The following is a 22,951-nucleotide window of genomic DNA, read 5'->3' as shown; positions in this document are numbered from 1 at the left end:
AAACGTGTGTTTGGTGAAGAAATAGCGTTTCAGCCGTTGATGTGACGCTCTCGAGCCCAGCACAGCGGCCCTCCCGGGAGGAGCCGCCGCCGGAGAGGTGGGCGCTGAGACGGATCTCTGCGGGTTGTCCCAGCGGCCTTTGGGGACAGGGGCCTCTGCTGGGCCTCGGCGGGAACCGGGGCCTCGGGGGAGCCTCTCTGCGTCAGGGTCGAGCCGGGATGGGCCTGCCGGCTGCATCCCCGCTCCCACGTTGGAGGAGGAGTTTTCAGAGTGGCCATGGTCTTCTGCCGGCTCCAAACCTTGTGTCGCTGCTGTGTCGTTGCCACTGACACAAGGAGAGAGTGTCTTTCGGGAAGACTCCTACTGAGCGGTGAGACCCAAGACGTGCTGGCCGACATGCGTGGCCCACCTTCACGCCGTCAGAGTTACGGCCACGGTGTCCCCCAGCACTCATGCCCTTCCCCGCTGCCCTGTGCTCTTCGAAGAGGCGCTTTGGTAAGGACCAGACGGGACGCAAGTCCAAGTGCCCTCCAGTTGGCAGGGGCGGGGGCCCGGTGATCACAGCCTCCTCCCCAAAAGGCTTAGGAAGTTCAGTGGTAGCAGGAGGCCGCTCCCCTCAAAACAGTGCTGCCAAATAGGAGCGGATTTTGCGCAAAGCACAGCAGTTGTATGCCTCACTCACAGGAAGGAGGAAGTGTTACAGAAGGGACTGCCGTGCGGGCAGAGGAAGAAACCGAACAACGGAATCGAGTGGTTGGGGGTAAGCAGCCCGGTGAGGACCTGGAGGACAAGCTTGGGCACCTAGGACTTCGTTTTATAAGGCGTTACCACTTCAGTGCCGTCACCGTATTTCCTTGCTTCACAGGAGTCCCTCCGTCCCCCTGCTCTGGGGCGGCACCGCCGCACGCAGGGCCGTGCGCCCCGCGCCACAGCATGGGCTATCGCTGCGCAGGCTGTGGGAGCGCCGGGCCAATCCGCGCGCCCGAGCACCACGCGGCCACGCCCCACGCACGCCTGAGTCCGTGGCGACGGCCCCTTAAGCAGGTGCACAGGCCGGGTGAGGCGCGCAGGTCCCACTCGGCGGCGCTGGGCATGGTGCCATATACCTGGGCACAGCAGACTCTGTCTTTGGAGTAAATATCGAAACTCATTTCTAAGGCCAATCACTTAAGTGAGAACTTACCTTCTGCTCTGCTTAATGTTTTCGTCAGCAACAGCACCCGACGCCAAGTCGTCCCCATCCCCGGGGGGCGAGCGAGGCCTCTGGTCCTGGCTCGCCTCTCCTCGGGCGGGTGCGTCCTCGTCCTCCCTCCGTGGCTCCCTCACGCCCCCCGCCCCAGCCCGCCGCCAGGTTTCTTCCGCCCTCTCTGCCCTTCCCTCATGCACCTTTGACAGCTTTGATGTCCCTGGTCCTCCGACCCTGGGAATGTGAGCCGACTGAAAGTGGCGACTGTTGCCGAGCTGTCCCAATGCTCAGCAAGGCCCACTGGGCATCTAACAGCACCTCCACAGGGACGAACGGGTGGGCCCCGAAGCAAGGGCGGCCGCAGCGCGACTTCCGCACCAAGACGCAGCACCACGAGAATGCGCGCGTGAAATATTCAGACTTTTCAGGTCATGAAGTCAAACACGGTTAGCAACGTTGCCTTCGTAAGCTTTTCCTAAAAAATAAACTGGGGACAAAGGAAAAGCTTTCACTGTTGGTAAAATTAATAGCCACTCGTACCTGCAGAGGCCTTGAGGTTATAAAGTACTTTATGTGATTGAAGCCTTACGTCAGCCACATGGGCATCTTATCATCCTTATTATCACCATTTCATTATTATTATTATTATTTCCATTTAACCAATTATAAACAATTATTTTCAAGATGCCTAGGTTCTATCTTTTTTAGCGCACTGCTCATTAAGAAAACTAGAAGCATTTATCACGAGTCAGAAACATTTGATGTTGTTTGACCCAGTAGTAACTCTTCTGGGATTCTAGCCTAAGGAAAAAAATCTAAAAGCAGAAGATGTCCTTTGCAGTATTGTTTGTAATAGCAAGAAGCTGGAAGCAACCAAAGCTATCCGGGGTAGAGAAGCAATAATATAAATGATCTACATTAAATCAGGAAGATGGTGTGTATTTAAAATTATTATGGAGGTGATGGAACAATGTCAAGGATGGCAGGAAGTCTTACCAATGAAGTAGAATATAAAATGACATCTTTTCATGTGGTCATAAGTAAGACACTGATATGTTTGATACAGAGACTGTCTATAAAATGGGATTTTTGTAGACTTCTAATGCATATTGTTTTTATATCTGTATCATTTCACAAGATAGCCTTTAAGAAATTTGTACGACAGAAGCCTCCTATTTTTTCGCTTGGCGTCCTAATTAGAATAGGGAGAAATCATAATAAAATGAACTGTTTCCACATTTCAATGAACAGTGAGCTCCCTGGTTCCAGTATTTTATTTCTGAGCATGGCCACAATGTTGTATTTGGTAGTAATTACCTCCACCCTTACCACAGGGTCTGGGGTTCGTACATTTGTTTATTCCTCGGGTAAACAGTGTGGAAAATATTCTACAGTAAAAAAACAAAAAAACAGCATAGCCATCAAAAGACAGGACTCCCACCTCCGCAGCAGGCGCGCCGAACAGCACCGTTTTACAGGCAAGCACCCGCGGCACGGGGTCCCGGGAAGGAACCGAACATGTGCGTGGAAGAACCCGCCCCACCACAAACCCCGGCTGCCGGACGGGAGGCAGATGTCCGAGGCAAATAGGCGGCTAGGCCCTGCCCCGAGGCGCGCAAGCCGTTCGCACCTCACTTTTTATGGTAGTGTTGTGAGTTATATTCTTTTTGGGGTTGTAATTAGAGGACAGGACAGATGGCCAAGGCCTGCTTGGAAGTGACGTGCCCATTAGAACGTCCTCTGTGGTCCAGGCCTGATCCCGGCAAATGTGGTTTTCTCGCGGCGCACGGCGGGAATGGGGGACGCCCTCACACCCTGGGCTCTCCCACCGTCTGCGCGGGGCAGGGGGGCTCCCCAGGCAGCCCCCGAGGGAGGAGGGAGCCTCCGTGGGTCACAGCCCTGCAGATGTGATGGTGTTTTAGGTGCAGAGCCCCGCAGTGGAAACAAGCGCTTGTCCTACACTTGCTCGCTCAGTCCTCTTCCTCCCCAAGTATCTCAGTGTAGGTGGAGTTCAGCATCACCAGGCGCTGGGAGTTGCTGTGCTTTTCTCCAGCAATTTAACCAGTCGGATGCTGAGCGTCGTTTTCTTGGTGAAGTCATGGGTAAGTCAAGTCTTGATTGTGAAGATGGACCAAAATCAAAACGGGCAGCGAGCAACATGTATCTTAAAAGAGATGATTGTCGATGAGCCTGTCCTTGGATGCTGTGAAAAGCTTGTTTCAGAGTATAGTTTAAAAAACCAGAACAGCCTATTTTTAATATAATGATCCTATAGCTTAAAAGAGGAGTCCTGCCTTTGATGTCATTTGGTAGATGAAAACATTCGTGCTCAATAGAAAAGCAGCATCTTGCTCATGCTCGCTCGAGATCAGTTCAGGCAACACACGGATAAGCATTCGGATATAAATGCCGTATTTGCTTTGAAATGCAAATTGTTTTAAGAAAAATAGCATATGGTGGAGGTAAATACCTTTTCACATCCACTCGTACACTTCAGGGCTACACGGAAAGCCGCAGTTATTCCATGGGAAGAATCTGGCGCTTGTGACCTGGGGAAGCTGGCTAAGCAGGGCGTCCCTCGGCACGCACGTGTCCCACGCAGCCACACGAGAGCGGGAGCCCTGGGGCTGGTTCAGGGTGCGCCCAGGGTCGGCCACGCATGCTATGGGGCCAGGGGTAGCATCGCGGGGAGATGTTGAGGCCGTCCCCAAGAGGTCCTTCTGTGACCCCGTCCTTGTGGGGCTGGGCCATTCTTTGGGGCTTGAAGCTGATGAAACTTTCTCCCATGCACCCTGACCCCTCAAATGCACAAACTATTCAAATGACCTTTTCTGGCTTTTGGGGAGGAGGTCCATATGGACATAATGTCACGTAAAAAGTGCAGAATCCTCAGTTACAGCTGAGTAAGTACACAAGGAACCCGCACGCAGCTCAGGAAGCAGCAGGTGGCGAGCAGCCCGGGAAGCCCCTGTGGGCCGCGTCCTGCCACTGACCCGCACGCACGCACGCACACTCAGGGTGGTAACCGTCGGATTTCTCAGTCCACAGGGAAGCTGCGCCCATTGACCTGGGACCCCTAACAGCTGGTTCTGCGCTCCACGCGGCTCCGTGCGGTGGCCGCACTGCGTGGCCCGCGCCGGTAGCTCGCCGGGTCTTGCTGGTGTGCAGCATCTGCTGTGGGGCTCCGCCCCGAGGCGCCAGGGTGGGTGGACACCTCCGCCGTCACGTGCCACTATGCACGTTCTCGCCCGCGTCCTCTGGTGGGCGTTTCTGCGCCTGTCTGTATAGTTTTAGTTTGGAGGATGTGAAGGAAAAACAGGATGAGACAGACAGGGAAACGCAATGCGTTGTTCTACAGAGGCGCCCCATCCGGCGAGCCAGTCGGAGGAGCAGGTGGGTGTCCTGGGCATAACGTGATGCCCCTTTTTCCACACTGCCCTTTGTAGAGACGGGTCAGTTTCCAAGTCTGAAATAAATGCGCAGGGGCCCCCGGAGCCGCCCCGTGGGCGTGGACCCCCCGTCCCTCACCCCTTCTCACAGCCCCGCGGCGTTCCTCACCTCGCGTGTCGGCCAGTGCCAGCTCGTCTGATGCTTTCTACTGGACTGGGTGGCAGCTGCGCTGAGGGCAGAGCCCCTGTCGCCTTCGTGGTGCCCGCCCGGTGGGGCGGGCCTGCTCGCCCTCCTTGCAGGGAAGCTAGTGTGCTGGTGTCCCAGCACCGAGGCTGCGAGGTCAGGACACGTGACAGCTGCTTGCTGTGGAAGTAAGGGTTGGAGGGTCAGCACTGCCCTGCACCAGCTCCCTGGGCGCCGGCGGCCACAAGCACACTCGGGAGAGGCTGCCACGACCAGCAGACCCTGATCTGATCACGGGACAGAGCGAGCCCGCCCAGCCTGGGTCCAGGGAGGTGATGGGATTATCCCAATGAGGAGCAGATCGCCCTCCTGTGGAAGATAATGTTGCCTGTCAGCTGAGTCAGTTCACTGTGCAGACAGTCCCGACAGATCGTCGGAAGAAAAGGGCGCCAGTGCCCAGCCCAAGGACGTGGTGAAATGTGAGACCCGCGGCTCTGTCTCCCAGCTCCGGGTCTCATCTCTCAGCCACGTGGACGTGATCGGCTGTCGGGGCGCGGCAGGGTGGAAGGCCGGGGCAGGGGGGTGGCCGGAAGTGGAGCGTGGAAGGCCTTCCCCTGCACCCTCACCGCAGCCCAGTGCTCGCCCCTGGGGGAGGCAGGTGTCCCGTGGGCTTCCTCCGAGGTCCCCGTGCCTGTTGACCCTGGCCGTGAGTTAGAACCACTTGTGAGACCTGCCTCCCCTGGTCCTGGAAAGGGGACCTTCGGATCAGGCTTCCAGAGTCCCTTCCCTCTGGGGATAGACAGACAGATGGACGCGCCCACAAAGATGGCAGCTCCCGGCTCCTGGCTGTGCCAAGAATCCCTCCCCACGGTGTAGGCCGCAGCTTCACAGTTCACGTCTCAGCCACACCTCGGAGATTCAGGAGCAAAACAGCTGCCTGCGCAGGTGGTCACCAGCCAGGGGAGGACTGGAGTCTCCCTCTCCTGGGCGAGCCCCGGGCCGTGGACTCCGTGGACTTGGGCTGCTGCCCCGCCCTGCAGCCCTGCTGGCCTGTGACTGCAGTCCCGCCGGCCACCTTGCACTCAACTGCGATTCTAACGGCTGGGGAGCAAGAGCGCAGGCCTTCGCTAACACGCGTCTTGCCACTCAAGTGTGAGGCAGTACAGCCGCCCCAGCACTTCATGTCCTTGTAGACTGTTGACGGCCTTGTGGGTTCTAGACGCCTGGTCCGGGGTGGCTGCTGCCCGGAGCTCAGTGGGGACCCTGACAGCGTGTCGGCAGCAGGTGGTCTTGACGGGAGGCTCTAAGCTCTCAGGAAGGCGCCAAGTCGTGGGCTTCTCCCACCAAGCAGAGCCCCACGTCCTCGGCCTGGAAGAGGAGCCTGCCCACGGGAAATGGACTGCCGCTCCCGGGGCAGCGTGGCCCTGGAGTAGTTAGAGAATGAAGCGATCTTCAGTTTCGCGTCTCCCTAATACGCTTAGAGGTATTTTCAAAAGTGAAGATGCCCTGCGTGATCACAGAGGGCACACATTGCTGGATGCATCTATATTAAAAACAAAAACCAAAAACACCCCAGAATCAAGCAGTATCACTTGACCAGTGAGTTAGTGCCCTTCATTCAGGCACAGAAACGCAATTATGCATTAGCCTTTGCTCAGGGGGGCAAGGGTGGTGTGTAAAAGTAAGCATCAGAAATTAGGACTTAAAAAAGTATCGTTAGACTTTAAGTCTGTACAGTTACTAGAAATACCCATGGAGCATTTGGGGGTAGTTGGTTTCTTTGATTCTCAAGAAGGTGGAAACGCCTCGAAGCATGACCCGTGGCCCGGGACCGCTCATCCCGGGGCACGACGCTTCCTGGCCGCCCAAAGCCCGCGCGGCTGCTTCACGTGCCTCGCCCGCCTGCTGGTCCCTGGGTGGCCCCCGCGTGCAGGCGCGTGTCTTCATGTATTTACATTTACAGGCCCCCCCCGCAAACTGTATTTTTAAGGCAGAAACTATTTCTTAGTCTTAGTAATTTTTAGTTTGTTTTCATTTAAACAAATACATTTCTGTATCGTCGCAGAGAATAACTTATGTTACAATTATTGGGTCTTGAATTATTTGATGTGCAGGAACGTTTTCACTGAAATTAAAATAAATACATTATATGAAAGAGGTTTGGCCTTCTGAAGGAAAGTCGGGAATGTCTTACTTGAGCCCTGACCAGCGTGGCTCAGCGGGCTGCACATCATCCCGCAAAGCCAAAGGTCTCTGGCTGGTCCCGTTCCCGGTTGCGGCACATGCCTCGGTCCCAGTTGGAATACATACAAGGGGTAACTGATCGATGTATCTCTCACACTGATGTTTCTCTCCCTCACTTTCTCCCCCCCCCCCACTCTAAAAAATACATAGAGTCTTTTTCTTAAATGTTTTGTTTTGGAGATTTTATAACTCAGAGTAACCGAAGACCAGGAACCAGGTAGGTGGGTGGTTGAGGGAAGGGCAGTTGGCGGGGTCGGGGGAGGGGGGGTGTTGCCCAGCTTTTAAGGTGGAGACTACAGTCCTGTAGGCAGACTAGAGCTGTACATGTGGGCCCCAACTTACGGTGATTCAACTTAAACTTTTCCAACTTCAGGATGGTCCAAAAGCGACCCACTTTCCGTAGAAACTGTACATATGAACCTTGAACAGTATGGGTTTGACCTGCACAGGTCCACTTAGTGGCATATTTTTTTCAATAGATACAGCAAATGGGTTGTCTAAATAACACTTCCTTTCTTGTAACTTACTTGCACTTTTCACAAAGTGGAGTGCCGCGTGACAAACAGCTAGAAGTGTGAAACCGAGTGGACAGGCCGCAGAGAGGCGACCAACATCGTCACGGTGTCACATGAGAGTGGACATGAAGGAGTCTCTTCTCCTTTTCCTACAGTGCACAGTTGGCCCTGAGCTGAACTGGTCAGCCTAAGATGAGCTCTTTGCCGGCTACCTCCATTGGAACACTTCCTCGTCTCTTAGCCAGAGCTCAGGCCGACTGGGCTGCCCCGAGTGCGGGGTGGGCCGGGGGAGCCGCTCGCTGGAGTTTGGCCTTGAGCAGTCGGTGGTCGGCGCCCTGAGGGGGTTCTCTACCCTTTCAAGGGCTGTGCCGGGAGGCTGCGGACCGGTCCTTGGGGAGCCACACCCCCAGGACCATGGCACTGGGGGCTCGAGTGCCATTTTGGCGTCATCACAGTGAATTCAGTGTTTCTTGAGGTGTTTCGGCCTGCGTGCCTGAAGCTGGTATAGAAGGGTTTGTGGTCGGACCCCAGACTCGGTCACGACCCGTCAGGTACAAGTGGGCGCTGCAGGGGAGAAAAATCATCTGCTTGGCTTTCCACCGTGCGGCGGGTGTCCCCACGGGCAGCCCGGGCTCAAGGGACCCGGCTGGGCCATGGGGCGTGCCTTGCACGTGTCCTCTCGCGTTGGCTTCCCCCGATTCTCTGTCTTTCTATTTCCCTTTCACCCACCCTGCAAACACTAGCAGTGCCCTGAACCTCTGCCTGCTGGGAGTTTGGAAGGGGCCTGGCGGGGGGGCTTCGATTCCTGGTTTGGGAGATCAGCACCCCATGGGGAAGAGAGGGCCCAGACCCTCACCCTTTGGTTGCGAAGGGTTTATTTTCAGAACAATTTAAAACGTAATTGGTTCTAAACTTAAACAGTTGGAGGAAAGTTTTAAAAGAAACTAACACCCTTGACGACCTGCATATAGATCTTACAAACTCACAGCAGCAAGGTGGGATCAGCCGAGCTTTAGGGAAAGGCACTTGATTATGGTTGTGCGTCTACAATTAGCGTGACCAGGTAACCGTTCATTCTGGTGTCGAGCAGCTGGTTCGAGTCACTAAGTAAGTACACGGCGGCGTCATTTTCCATCACTGTGCCCGAGCCCCATGAAGCGGCTAAGGTGATCTTTCCTCTGCGTCGTCTTTTCCAGGTTAAGGGCAAACGTAGCTGGTTGAAGGGTCTGCACCTCTTCCCACGTCGCATCTGGGAACTCTGGTTGGTGTTGACTGTCAGATCTGTTTTCCCTGTGGAACAGCCCCCGGACCCAACACTGACTCCCAGTCAGTGATCATTTGCACGTCGTTGATGGGGCACGGGGGGCTCCTGTAGGGCTCACCTCACTGGCTTTTCTAAAAGGGAGTCTTCTGCCTGCACCCCGACTCCCTCCAGAGATGGGCGGTTGTGCCTCACGTCAGTCTCGGGGGCGGTCGTCGGAGGCAACAGGCCCCTTCACCAGGGTTTGCCAAGCACCCGAGGTTCGCTCCGCCCTCTTGCTCCTCCCGTGTGTTGTTTTGGGCGACACTCTCACTCCCACTCCCACTCTCACGAAGGCCGGGCGACGGCGCTCTGGGCCCCACGGCCCACCGTGCGCAGGCGCGTGGGCCCCCTAGACTAACTGGAGCTGGCTTCTGGGGTCTGCAGTCCACAGAGTGTTCACCTGGCTTGTTTGTTCCTAGGGACTGTCACTAGTGCATCTGGGTCTCAGATGGCCAGCGGCGTCAGCCTGGGCTCCTTCAACAGCCGACCGGACGGCATGCAGCAGCGGTCCTACTCCGTCTCCAGTGCCGACCAGTGGAGCGAGGCTACGGTCATTGCAAACTCGGCCATCAGCAGTGGTAAGAGAGGACGCGGCCCCACGGACCCACGGCCACCTCACGGCCCTCGGGCGTAGGCCAGGGGCTGGACGCGGCGTCCCGAGCTCTCCGCAGCCCACCTGCGGGCGGCCCGGGGGGCGGCGCGTCCGCCCCGCACGTCTCGCCTTCCATTGGTGGAGCGTTTGTCCGTGATGGGCTGTGTCGCCCACGTCAGCTCACTCTTTCCTCCTCAGCGCAGGGAGGAGTGGCCCGCTGGACAGATGGGGAAACTGAGGCCGCAGCCAGACAGGGCGAGTGGCTAACTCAGGCTCCCTTGAGCGGGCGGCGGCCGAGCTGAGCGAGAACAGCAGGTTTCTGCCCAGATCACACTCCCTGCACTGGGGCCTCTGCCCCTGCCAGGGGCTCCTTTTATATCGTTTGGGAGTTTTCCGTCAAAGGAAAATGCATAGTTCGTTCTTAGAGGGTCTCCCCACCTTTTTCGTGGGGCCAGCTTTTTGGGAGACACGTGTGCGCCGTGGACATTTGTCCTGCCGTGTACAAGGAAGGAGCCAAAAAACCCCAGAGTTACCTTCTGGAGGGCAGGCCCCGTGTAGTACAGGCGTGCCCCGCTAGGCGAGTGTTCTGGGAGCCCCTCTGTGTCAGTGCACCGGCGGGCGCTGTTGTGAGAGGCTGCGTTCGTCTTCAGTGAATTTTTTTAAAGACTCTCTTCACTGTATTTGCCCATTTCATGACGGGTGATTTACGAGCGCACCTGCTCACACCACACTGAGTATTCAACAGTTTTTGACCGAAAAATGGCATGTTCCCCGTGCCCCACCCTCCCTATTCACCCCATCTTGCCCTGTTGCCCCGAATGAAAAAAGTCCTCAGAGGGACACATTTTGCTGATGTGGAGAAGGTGAAACAAAAAAACTGCAGAAGAATTAAAAGGCATCAAAATTGACAAGTTCAAAAACTGTTTTGAGTGGCATAAAAAAACATCTCAATGGGTGTAATGCAACAAAGGGAGAGAGTACTTCGAAGGTGACCGAAGTTTAAACACGTAAGAATAAGTACACCATTTTTATAAATAAATCTGTTTTTGGGGTCCCCCTCCTACGTGCAAACACGTGTCCTGCAGCGTCCAGCCTCGCCTGTGGCGTTGTGTTGCGGCCCGTGCGACAGCGTTTGAAGGGGCTCCCACCGTTGTACGCCATCCGCCAGCCTAACGGTCTCATTAAAAAGAGCAGCGTCAGGCCTTCCCTGCAGACCAGCAGCTGCCACCAGCGGTAAACAACATTCGTGTTTCTGGTGACCCCACGCCCAGCCTTAAAGAAAGATGTCCCCAAACCGAGCGAGGAGGAGCCGTGGAGTCCGGAAGGGCCGTTCCCAAGGAGGCGGTGGCCCAGAGGGCCCGGGAAGGCAGCGACTCATCAGAGTCAGGTCATGTCGCGTGCCAGCAGCCCAGTTCCGGATTGGGGCGCTGCACCCCCCCAGAAGGTGCAGCGGGAGGTGGCGGAGGTCACCTCCACGCTCTCCAGGGACTCCAGACCTGCTGCCTTCCGTCAGAAATCACGAAGATCCTTGGGAACTCCGATGAAGGGTGTCCGACGTCGTCGTAAATTCCTCCCTTGTGGTGGGGTCCTGCGTGCATTCCCAGCCGTCACCAGCCCCGGGAGGCCTGGCTTGGCCTTCCCATCCCACACGTCGGTGCCGCAGCCCCTTCCCCCACCTGCCTCCCGGGAGACCTCGGCAGGCCCCCCCCCCCACCTCCGTCAGCCTCTGTGCCCGCCCCCCGCAGCTGCTGAGTGGGCGCACTTCTCCGCTTTGCGTAGTCTCCAAGCGCACCGCGTGCACCTGCTCCGGGCTCTCTGTCCTGAGCGCCTGCCTTTCTATCAGCGTTACGCACTTTAGGAGGAGCGGGCAGCCCCTGTGTTTCATTATTGCACTATCGGATACACTGAAATGCAGTGATTTTTCAGTGAGTGGTAGTGTTGCTGGCGGGTGGGGTTTATCCAGTCGCCCCCTCTCCACTGAGGTGCTCTGCTGCGTCGCCGGTGGGAGGAGCTAGGAGCCCGCCACGGCCCCGCCCCCTGAAGCCCCGCCCCTGGGCTGCCTGCTGAGCCACGCCCACAGCCTGGTTAGGGCGCCCCCTCTAGGCTCTGTGCCTGCCTACAGGTGGGGACGGACAGGCAGCATCACCGTGGGTCTTTGCCTTCCCTCAGCTCCGAGTATTTCTGTAGAAAAGCTGCAGGCAGCCACACAAATCTGAAGTCTGTTCCATACAAGCTTCCCTCTGCACGGCCAGGTCCACGGTGCAGACTCGCTGGCTGCCTTGCCTCCACCCCACAGCTCTTTGCCTCTGGTCACCCTGCGCACCGACGCTTCCCGGAAGGACGTCATTTCCAGTCCCCGGGCCTGGTGGGGCGTGTCTTCCCGCAGATGGTGCTCGCACCAGCCTGCGCGTGCGTGTGCGCCAAGTCCCTCTAAGAAAACGAGGTCACCGGCGGACAAAGGATGTTTTTAAACTGACCTAGTGATTGCTCCTGTATTAACGCCCTCAGGCCACCGTCCTTCACTCATATAGCCATTTGTGAAAGGTTGGTTAGGTCCCTGACATGGCAGAGCCTGAACCCTGGGCACAGGAGATGAGACACCCGGGCCGGTGGCCCAGCCTCAGCCCGCCACGGGCACGCGTGCAGACGCCGAGAGGCAACCGGCTGAAACCGCGCAGGGAGTCAATCAAGGGAAACTTCCCGAAGAGCATCAAACTTGAGCGGTGCTTCAAGAGCTGGATAGGACTTTCTTGTGCAAATCCACAGGAGGAACTCGTTACACTCGCGGAGGCAATTTGGACAGAGACTTGGCGAGGAGGCCGGGGGAGGGGCGGGAACGAGGGGCGGCAGCCGATCAGAGCCGGAGGAGAGCAGAGACACGCCGGGAGCCCAGAATTGTGGAATTAACCAGCATCTTTAACACGGATAGCTGACATTTTAAAGAGCAAAATCCAGAAACACAACAGAAGTGTGGTTCCTGCCGTTTTCAGCGTCCGTCCTTCATGCCTGTAATGTCTAAGTGTGGATGGAATGCCGTATCACACTAGTGTGGAAAGGGCACCAGGAGCAGTAACAACAATAAAGAGCCCCTGCTCACTGAGGCCTTCCTCTGGACCCCGACGTTCGACCCTCAGGGAGCAGACACTGTCGTGGGCTCCACCTTCCTGGTGGACTCGCTGGCACAGAGAGACTCCATGGTGCCTGCCCGGAGTCACATCCCGCAAGGGCAGGGAGCCGATTCAGGCGGCCTCCTTCCAGGTTGTGGCTGTACATCGGAGCGTCTCGAGGCGCTGCCTACACAGGTGTAGGTGCGTCCCCGGGGGACTGGCTGGGAATGAAGATTCTCAGGCTCGGCGCGCTGAGAACAGGTGGGGTTTGGCGCCGTGCACGGTAGCATGCCCGCCATGGGCTGAAGCGGAAGCTTGAGCACACCCTTCCTGTCTTCTCAAGCCAGTCTTGGACCAAGTGATACCTGGCAGCCCCTGGGGGTGGGGCACAAGGCAGAGTCCCAGGCTACCCCATGACGCACCGGATCGGAGCTGCGTGTTACCACGATCCCTGGGTGGATCGGGGAACCCGGGGGTTGAGAAGCCCTGCCTGCCTGCGGTGGGGGTAGCGTGCTGGCCGCCTGCTTTCATCGGTTTTGCCAAGTGGCCAGACCCCAGCCATTTTTAATGAACACCAGGGCACGGGATCTGACGACTGGCTTCAAGAAACCGCACTTGGGAATGGATTTCAAGACCTCCACTCGAGCACAGCCTTCCCTTCCGTGCGTGGAAAATAATCCCAGAAGACACAAACAGGATGGCGCGCTTTCTGCGGAGCGTTTCCCTTTTAAGTAGCAGTGGATACAGACCCCACCCTCTTTTTTTTTTTTTAATCATTTTTATCTTTTTACCCTGAGTCTTCGTTTTGGATGTTGCTGTCATAAAAAGCTTACACTGCGCTAGCAGCAGGGACGCGAGACGCTAAGCAGCTTTTGAATTCAAATGCCCATGAATCGGTGAATATGCTTTTATTGTAAAACCTAATAATAATAACAACATTGGGATCCCATTTTTCTCTGGCCCGTTGTCCGCACTAAATTAAGACTTTGGCTCCAGAGAACTTTTCAAAGTCTTCCCCACTAGACGCAAAGGTGCCCCGGGGGGTTCTGTCTGTTAAGCCGCTGTGAGCAACTCCTAATGAGATAGATCACTTTGTAGTGTGCAAAACCACAAAACAGGAGGCTCCGGTTACATTAAGGGGGGAAGAAAGGAAGAATCCATTCCGTGCCCTGGCATTCCCCACTGCTTTACGACCATGCCTGTTGTAAGGTTTTACATTTAAGTACCTGAGGCTTCAAATTAAATGTCTAATGTAATTTGGCGTTGCTAACAGGAGACCACATCTGCCCTCAGAGAAAACCCAGACAGCTCAGTTCAGGGTTTCAAATTGCGGTCTGCGGCTTGCAGGCCGCGCAGCGGCCGGGTCCCCCTTCCGCCGGGCGCCACATGCTGCTCAGCGTAATTTTTTAAACGCGGAGACATATTCATCTTGGGCTTCTGCATTGAAAAGGGCCGTTCCCATAGTACATGAAAAATTAATTTTTTTACATTTTTTCTCACTCCCCTAAGTGTTTGACAGAAGTAATTTTTGCAGCGAGAGAGAATAAAAACTGGTGGCTGTAAATTCCTGTCCTGGAACCTCTTGTGCAGATTCTTTATGGACCCAGAATTGATCTACACGTCAGAGCCTGTTGTGGCTTAAACTGTTTATCACCGTAATGGCAGCAGTGAGCCCACGAACGCCAACTTATAATCCTGGGTGAAAGAAATTGGTGTTTGCAGTCAATGAAGGGGCAGCTGAGCTTTATTGATAGATTCAGAACAATTATCTCTGCAACAGCTATTGGCTGAGGGTTTTCTTGAATCTTATTGGGAGCGTGTGATTTTTTTTTTTTTTTTTTTTTGATTAATCATTTTCTCTATAGGTGATTCTCCCTAGAAGCGTTGGCCCAGAGTTAGCATCGCCATGGTAGCGGGAGCCTCCCGGGGGTCATTTGTAGCGCACTTGGCCGTCATCGCTCACTCCAAGGCTAGCCACCCGCGCTGCGCGTCACACCTGTGCTCGGGCCAGCGCGCGGGGCCCTGGCGGAGGGCGGGGGGCAGCCTTGGCCCCAGGGCCTTCTCCGTGGCCATTGCCGGGGCAGCCAGGCTTCCCCGCCCCCTGACTGGCAGGCAGTTCTGCGGGCCCCACCCCCGTGCCGATTGCTTCCTTCCAACTGTTCATCATCTTCCACCCTGACTGGCCATCACCCTCAATATCGCATTGCTTCCCGCCGCCGCCAGGCCAGTGTCCATGCTTGCCAGCATCAAGTATAAAGCCACATCCGTCTTCCCCCTGGTCTAGGAAGGCATGTGTGCTCACTTGTGCTTCCTTAGACCGATTTGTCGTGGGCCTTCCTGTGAGCATCTGTGGTTGGCAGACAAGGGATTGCAAGGCTGATGCCTTTGAGGCGTGGCTGATGTTGACATATTTTTCCCCGTGATGGGCATGTTTTTGTGTGGCTGTTTAAGGGCAGGTTAGAAACACAAGCTCTGGCTTTGGCGCTGACTGCTGTTTCTCCCTCCCTACATAGCTGGCCCTGGTGGGGCTGGCAGGGGAGGGGGGATAGCGGTCAGCACCCCGCATTTGAGATTCCCCAGCGTCTGCTTCAGCTGTGAGTCCCCGGGCTGCTTGCTGTCAGTTCATTGGTTTTAACTTTGATGTTCTGAGCATTTTGTTTTCTCCTTGGACAGTATGCTGACAATTTTAGTATGTGACCAGCAGGTGGCGGTAGTGCGGCGCTCTCACCGGGTGGCTTCATCTGCAGGAGGGTTTTAATGAGGGGAAAGGGGAACCCACCCCATGGACCGTCTTGGTTGTTATCTGCCTCTGCGTGGCAGACCTTGACTCCTCACTCTCCTTTCCTGAGAGTCACTGTCCCCGTTTGATCGTGGAGGTTCCAAAAGGCTGAGGCACTGAAGACCACGCTCGTAATGAGTAGCCAGAATTCAAAGCCAGGTCTTTCTGATTCCAAAACTTATCACACATCCCCCTCTGCTATTTCTGTAGAGAAATGGATACTTCCCATTAAAACGTTGTATTATAAAGATTGTTTATCTTTTAAAAAGCTTGCTTTTTAAAGACATAGACTATAGATAGGCAGGCTCCCTCGCCTCGCGTATCCTGAACTTCTCTTTTATCATCGGTTCCTCCCAAATCTTGGCTGGCATTCAGACGCCGTTCCCTGGGGTTTGCCGTCCACCTTCCGCTGCGCTCTGTGTTAAAGGGCCCGTGGGCTCGCCTCTCTCAAAGCCGGGCACTGCCGGTCTCAGCCGCCGCGGTCTGCTGCCCTCACCAGCTAGCCGCCTAATTAAAGGGATGACCCCGGCCCCTTTCTCCGCTCAGAGCCCGCTTCCCGCTCCCGGCTCGCTGCCGCGGAGAAAGCAGGCGCTTCCCAGGGTGACTGGCCGCAGGGGGTAGAAGGTACGTTTTTCTTCCTCCCAATCAGACTCTCTGTTCTTTGTACTTTGTCTCCTCAGTTCCTTCCTATCAGCTATTTCTAGCAGCAGGTGCCGACCAAGGGGGAACGCTAGGCCCAGCATCCGAACAGGGAGAACTGCATTTCATGCCTGAAGGCCAGCGATTCTCATCTTCCCTGGCAGAAGTCGAGAAATCCCCTAAAGCAGGGGGCTGAACGGCGCACTGTGGCCGATCGCTGTAGCAGCCGGACCACATCTCCCGTCCCCTCTGGCCCTCCGTGTCTTCATCTAGACCAGCGGCTGTCCAGGGGTGATTTTGTCCCCCCAGGGGACGTTTGATGATACCTGGAGACGTTTGTGGGTTGTCACAGCTGAGAAGGAGGGTGCTGCTGGAACCCAGTGGGGAGAAGTCGGAGATGCCGCTCACTAACCCTCAGAGCACAGGTCCGCCCCCACAGCAAAGAGCGGCTGCCCCGATGTCGGCAGTGCCGCGGCCCAGGCACCCGGCTCAGGACCACGCAGACTCAGCTCTGGTCCCTCCCAGCCCCCGCTCTGTACCCCGCCGTGAATTATGTATCCCCCTCTCGAGAGGGTTACTGCGGCCACCCCCAGGCAGCGCCCTATTCCCCGCACGTCAGCCCAGCTTCGAGGGCCGTCGCCAAGGCAGAGGCCGGGCCGGTGGCAGAGGCCTGCGGCTCCTGCCGATTACGACGGTGCCCGGGACACCCGTCGAGCGCGCTCTCTGAGGGCTCTGGGACCCCGTGGGATGAGACTCGGGTGAGCCCCGTTTCCGATGAGGATACCGAGGAAGGGGGCGGCTACGTGCGCACAGCGTGCCGGCCGCCAGGGCTGCGGCCACCCCAGGCTGTGGCCACTAAGGACCTCTGTGCTGTCCTCGTCATCCCCAAGGCGGCCGCTGAGGGAGGGGAGCCCCTCAGCTGCGCTTGGGGCTGGGTGGCCTCGGCTGTTGGGCGGGTCTCCTGATGCCTGTGTGAGGTCACGTAGGCGACACACATTGGCCAGCATCATCCGGACACCCTCCGTATTTAAAGGCCACAGAGCAGGGGAGGCTGACACAGTGAGACTCGGACATAAGTAATCCCGGAAGCCAGCCGTACCCGTGTAGGGCAGGCACCTCCCTCGGCCGGCAGGCCCGACGCAGCCCGTCTGCCCAGCTGCCGTCCGGACGCACTGCCCTGGGACAGCGGGGGGCCCCGACCGCTGCGGCTCAGCTCTGCCCAAACCGCACGGGGCCTGCGGGGTTCTCTTGTGGGGCCACTTTTCCTGAAGGACTTCCGTAAACTGGGTAGTATCCAAAGCAGTGGGTGGGAGGTGAGAAAAGGGTCAGAAATCCACATCATATGGGAGGGATTGAAGAATCGGGGCGGGGGCTCTGGGCAGGCTCAAACCTGGTGGTACCCCCCACTCTTGAGGGTTTCGGGGGCTGGAGATGAGCTGCGCTTGGCCTGGGGTATGGGGTGTGGGGGGAGGAGCCAGGGCCCTGGAATGTTCCTCGGGGTGTTCACGTCCAGCCAGGATGGGGGCCTCTGGGGGTGTGAACCACGTGTATGAACAGTGGTCATGAGTGAGAAATAGGAGCCTTGTCTGTGTGCATCCAGAGCGTTGAACTAGGAGCACACTGGGTGAGGTTCTAGGAGGGACAGCTTTGAAACAAAGTAGCATAAAGTAATCCAATGGACCCTAATGTTTCAAAATGACTGTTGCAGACCTTTTCCTCTGGCATTCTCTACTTTGTCCTGAGCCTGGTGGCCCTCCTCCTCATGGGTCATCAGTATAAAAGGAGAGGGGCTCACCCATCTTCCCGCCCCCACCTGGGGTTGTGGTGCCTGATCTGCCGGTGTGTGTTCCCGTCTCCTCAAGGGGGCCACCCCTCCCCGCCCTGGACCCCATCCCCTCTCGTTTCTGAAGGGCCCTGACCTGCTTCTGCAGCCACCCGGCCGGAGGCTCCCCAGCTGTGGGCTCGTTTCTCAGGGCGCACAGCCCGCTCGGACCGCCGCCGCCCTGCTCCGTGGCCCTCTGCGGCCGCCGTCTCCTTCCCGGCCCGCCTTCCTCCCACGCTTCCTCGGGCAGCTCCCTGACCTCACTGGCCACCGTGCCCATCTGCCCTCCACCGAGTGCTGCGCAAACTCTGCCCCCACCCACGACCAGACCGGCCGCCCGTCGGTCCTGGCGCCTCGGGGTTCCCATTGGCGTCGGCCTCCGAGCGGCGGTGAACCCACTGACAGTTCATCCTGTTCGAACTCGGAGGCTCCCGGGACGACACGTCCTCGGGGTCTTCCCCCCCACTCCCCGGCCCTCATCACCGTCCTCAGTGTCACTCAGGACGCAGCCTCCTCCCCTCATGCATGCACTCCCTGGAAGACCTTCAAGTTCACACGCCAGCCTTGACCACTCACCCCTGCATTGAACTTGGAAGGCTGTTGCCAGCTCACGCCCAGCACCCTCAGAGCAGAGCTCCAGATTTCATTCTGAAAATCTGTCCTCTCACCAGCTCCCTGCACCGCCCCCCACCCCACCGCCGCCCCCCATCGCTGCCTCCCAGCTGCTCAGGCCCCAGTCGCTCCTATGTCGTCTCCTCCCCTCACCGCCTCCCCTCGCCTCGCAGAACCAGCGGCCCGGCTGCCGCCCTCCACTCCACCTCATGGAATACCCGCTGGCGCGCCCCGCCCCCCCGCCCCAGGTCCGCGGTGTCCCGCCGCCACCGCGCCGCCTCCGTCGTGGCCCGCCACCCGCCTCTGCCTCTTGCCTCCCCAAAGGACGCCAGACTCGTCCTTAGTAAATGAAGGTCGGTCGGGTTGCCGGTCCCCCCACACGATACTCTAGTGGCTTCCCCTGCACACGGAACGTGCCCCTGATATTTTCCGTCTGGCCAACGAGACCCCTGCTGGTCTGGCCCCTGATGTTTGCCTGGTGCCCAGCCCCCACTCCAGCCCCGTCTCCACAGCTGAAGTCCCCACTCTGCTCAGCTCCTGCATGTCCACGTTGCGCCGGATGGCCTTTTGTGCCCCCTTCCTCCCCCGGGCTTCCTTTTTTTTTTTTTTTTTGGTCTTTATGGAGACCTGGCTTACGCTGTCCACCTGCTCATCCCCTACCCAATCAGAAGGGGGCGCCCTGCCCCCACGTTCTGTCCCATTACTGTGCTGTGTTGTCTTGTTTTCTTGGGTTCACTAAAACATCCCCAAAGAGGAGTTGGCTACGTACAGGCAGGGGGGCAAGGTGGGCTTGCATGATGAGCTCCCAGGCCTCTGCCAGTTTTCCGCGACGAGATTCATTGACTGTTCCCGTACTTCGTTAATAAAACGCTTTGGTGGTGCTCGGGGAGCCGTTCCCGAGTGCCGCTGGCGCCCCTGCGAACAGAGCATGTGGAGGACGATGGGGACGGAGTCTGGCGCCCCTGGGGGCCAGGCAGCAGCGTGTTGTGCATGCTTTCAAAGCAGCGGCTAGAGTTTAAAGCTGAGCTTCCCGCCGCCGCAGGTTATCGCAGTGCACTGCAGATGCAGGTCGGCCCGGGCTGGCGGGGGCGACCTAATCGGGTGCGCGTCCCAGCAGTCGCGCAAGGTCGTTTATTCCCCGTGCAGTGGCGGGCCTCTGCCCCTGTGTCCCCCAAGGGCCCGGCCCTGGCCGTGCGGCAGAGACCGAAACAGCAGTCCCGGGCCACGGGCGGGGAAGGAGGGTGGGCAGGCGACCCGTAAGTGAACAAGCCAGGTGGCGCGGGAAAGGAGGGGAGCGGTGGCCCGGACCCCCGTGTCTGTACTCTGAAGCCAGGTCTGGCGCGAACGTGTGGGCCACTAAGCATTTTTCCCAGCTGAGACTATAGTGGGTTTTTGTAGGAAGCACTTGATCATGGTGGTGGTGCCCAGGGTCTATTTGGAAGCGGCCCCAGAGAAGTCAGATGCTAACTGGGCCTCCAGTGCTGTAAGAACTCAGAGGGCTAGAGGGCCCGTCCCCCGTCCCCATGCAGAGGGGAAGGGGGCCGTGCCAAGGCCCAGAGGATGCGAGGGAGGCATGGCCTCGGGAGCTTTGTTGGGGGCGGGGGCCGGGGAAGAAGCTGGAGGGAGGCATCGGGAGGGAAGGTACGAGGGGCGCCCTGCGGAGGGTGGGGCTTGAGCCTGCGCGGTTGAGCGCCCTTACGGTAAGGGGCGGGGGGCAGCGATGGCACCGTGCGAGGTGACCGGGGCGGTGGGGGCGGGGGGTCATTGCGGGCGCCGTCTGATGTGCAGACAGCGGTGCAGGGCCGGGCCACCCACGCCGTTCTCAGAAGTCTGGGAGTCTCCTGCAGAGGTGTCACTCTACTTGGTGATTCTCGTCCCTGTGGCGTTTTCAGTGACGTCGTTTCTTACTGACTTCAGTGCGGCAAAGTGTTATTTGCTTAAATTTTTCAAGTTTCCTAAACTATGGGTGTCGACAGTTTTGCAAAACTGCTTAGTATTTTATTTCTTTTTATACCTTCTTCCACCTCCCTTCCCCCACCCCCACAATCGCCACACATGTAACTTTAAAAAAAAAAACAAAACAAAAACGCCATTCGCTACCCCTGCATCAGATCCCACACAGGAACAACAGTGCACCTCGGGCCGTCAAAAGGGTGCTCGGTCTCTACAACTCGGAAGGAAATTTCAAGTGACCTTTTGTGTGTATAATGTTAACACACCTGATTTTATAACATTGTATATTTTAAACCATATAGGAACTTTTTCTCATGGTTTTATACCGCTCTTGGGCCAGGAAAACATTTACCTCGTATCCCTGTGTTACGCCCAGGGTGTCTGCCTAAGACTCAAATGGCCTAAGAAGCTGCGGTCATCCCATCTCTGCCGATTACTAGGATCACAGGTCGGTCAGGTGCACTTCGGTCCCTCCCCTGATTCCTGCTGTAGACTTTATAAACACGCGAAAAGGGAGAGGCGCCAAGGGCTTGATTTTTAGGTCACAGGAAAGGAGTAGACGTGAGGGTGGAGGAGTGGTTTTAGAAATGCAAGTAATTGGGGCGTGGGGTGGGGAGGCACCGTTGACAGATGCACAGCTGTGCGGTGGGTGACCGGGGTCTTTCTCAGACCCTCTGTGTGTGCCTCTCTATTGGTATTGCTGTAGTGCCTTGGTTTTGCATACTTACTTCCACGAATATATTTTTCATTACATCTTTGCTTTATTATCTGACAGATAAGATTATTAACAAAAAGCGATGTTAATATTAATTATGCAATGATACTAAAAATTTTATATCATGGCGAAACAGATGGTTATTTTAAATGACCTAAAATTTTACTCTTTTATGGGAAGAAACGTTTACAGATATTTAGTTATAAATGCTATTTTAATTGCTACATTATCTCTACAGTGGGACTTTAAAATCTTATTACAGAGTCAGGTCAGTGTCTCCGTGTATATTTCAGAGTCTCCTAAACTGTGTTCTTATTTACAGAGAAACAATTATAATTGCGTTGAAAACACAGTTTGAGGGCTTCCTATTATCGACGAGCACATCACACAGGTCCCTGGTCAGGTCTAACACGAGACTTGCTCTCTGCGGCGTTCGCTCAACAACCTTATCGGTTATCTTTTTCACTGAGCACTCTGGTTTTCATAGGATTTGTCAATAAATAGGTCCTAGCTGCACTCGGATACTGTGACTGAAATAAGCATTACTACTTTAGAAACGTTTTCTCTACATACAGTTAGAAAACAGTTACTTCATGGAGAGCAAAATGTTACGCTTGGACTTTGGAGATCAGAAACTCCACTTTGAACCAGCCCGTTGACTCTTCGTTCAGTTCACGTCAAAATCTGCATGGATACAAGAGGCGAAGCAATCCTCTCCGCTGCCCAGACGGTGCCCCTGCGCCTCTGCCTGATGGTCGCTCTCCTCTGACACCAGAATGTGCAGGAAAGCCCGTGGCCAGAAGCACCACTCACGTCCCTGTGCAAGACGCTTTTATGGTAGGGGCACAGAGGAAATTGAAGTCTGGGGGCACGTCAGGCCCCCATCAATCAGCAGGCCGTTGCAGCGCCGGGCAGACCGCGGGTCAGGCCCCCAGATGAGATTTGCGAGGCTGCGCATCCACCCAGGCCGCACGCTCTGGAAAAATTACCGCCGCCTGGTGCCGTCTGCAGCCGTCAAGGTTCGGGTTATTGCCTGGGCCAGCACCTGGCGCTCTCGCACGCCCCTCCCGGGAGGGGTGCGGGGAGGCCGGCCGTACGGCCAACCAGGGGGTTAGCAAGCAGACCCCCTTCATACAAGTTCCCGGGCAATTACTGCTTTTTTAAAAAAAAATTTTTTTCTTTCAAACAATATTCCTTTTTCCTTAAAATTATGTGAGTTATGTTCTGTGTTTAATTTTTAAAATTCTTCTTCTGGAAGCATCAACGATTAAGGAACTGATGTAAAAGTGCTCCCAGTAAGTGGGCGTGACCCCGCTGTGTGTCTGGAACACAGCGTGACACCGGCGTCTGGCGCGCGTACTCCTGCCTGTTCTGGCAAACCCGCCACTTCCTTCCAGCAAGGGCGTGAACTCCCATGTCCCGTCCTGAATTTTTGCAATAACCACTTGGAATTTTTTCCTTCATTATAAAACATTGCGTTTTGGAAACATTAAAAATGCAGAGAAGCTTTTTGCTTTAAAAAAAAAAAAAAAAGGGCAAAAACTCCTACACCAAAGTATTCGTTTGGGGGGTATACTCCGTTTGCAGTTCATCTGTCTGTGTTCTTATTTCCCAAAATTGGATTATGTCATAACTGGCTCTAAGGATGAACACATTAAGTTTCTGCTCTATGTAAAAACAGTTCAGCAATTGGAAACAGCCTCTGTGACCAGCAGTAGGGGTTGGTTAAGTAAATTATGGCGACCTCCTCCCAGGGACAGCGTGGAGCATGAAAGCTTGCTTTCTGTGTATTGCGTTGGCCAAAAAGTCCATATGGTCTTTCCACACAATGAGAGGCACATTTTTTCATTTTCACCAATAACTACTGATTTGGATATTTTGAGTAGGTTGGCTGTCTCCCGTGTGGTATAA

General features: G+C 56.2%; 1 protein-coding gene across 4 annotated transcripts in view; it reads left to right on the top strand.

The window, feature by feature from the left end:
• The window catches only part of AGAP1 (ArfGAP with GTPase domain, ankyrin repeat and PH domain 1), a 415,191-nt gene that overhangs the window by 281,081 nt on the left and 111,159 nt on the right, over positions 1-22,951 (top strand). For 2 of the 4 annotated variants that reach the window (XM_054571253.1, XM_054571244.1), the window contains one exon: positions 9,241-9,399. The exons of the other annotated variants lie outside the window; for them this stretch is intronic. In XM_054571253.1, coding sequence (XP_054427228.1) covers positions 9,241-9,399 — 159 coding nt within the window. The remainder of the gene's footprint in view (positions 1-9,240; positions 9,400-22,951) is intronic. 4 annotated transcript variants of the gene reach the window in all.

The sequence above is a fragment of the Pteronotus mesoamericanus genome, unplaced genomic scaffold, assembly GCF_021234165.1.
Source record: "Pteronotus mesoamericanus isolate MK-2021 breed Mesoamerican mustached bat unplaced genomic scaffold, CSHL_Meso_final contig_1018, whole genome shotgun sequence".
Classification (NCBI taxonomy): domain Eukaryota; kingdom Metazoa; phylum Chordata; class Mammalia; order Chiroptera; family Mormoopidae; genus Pteronotus; species Pteronotus mesoamericanus.
The sequence above is the reverse complement of the archived record's forward strand: the minus strand, read 5'-3'. Positions and strand labels throughout refer to the sequence as shown.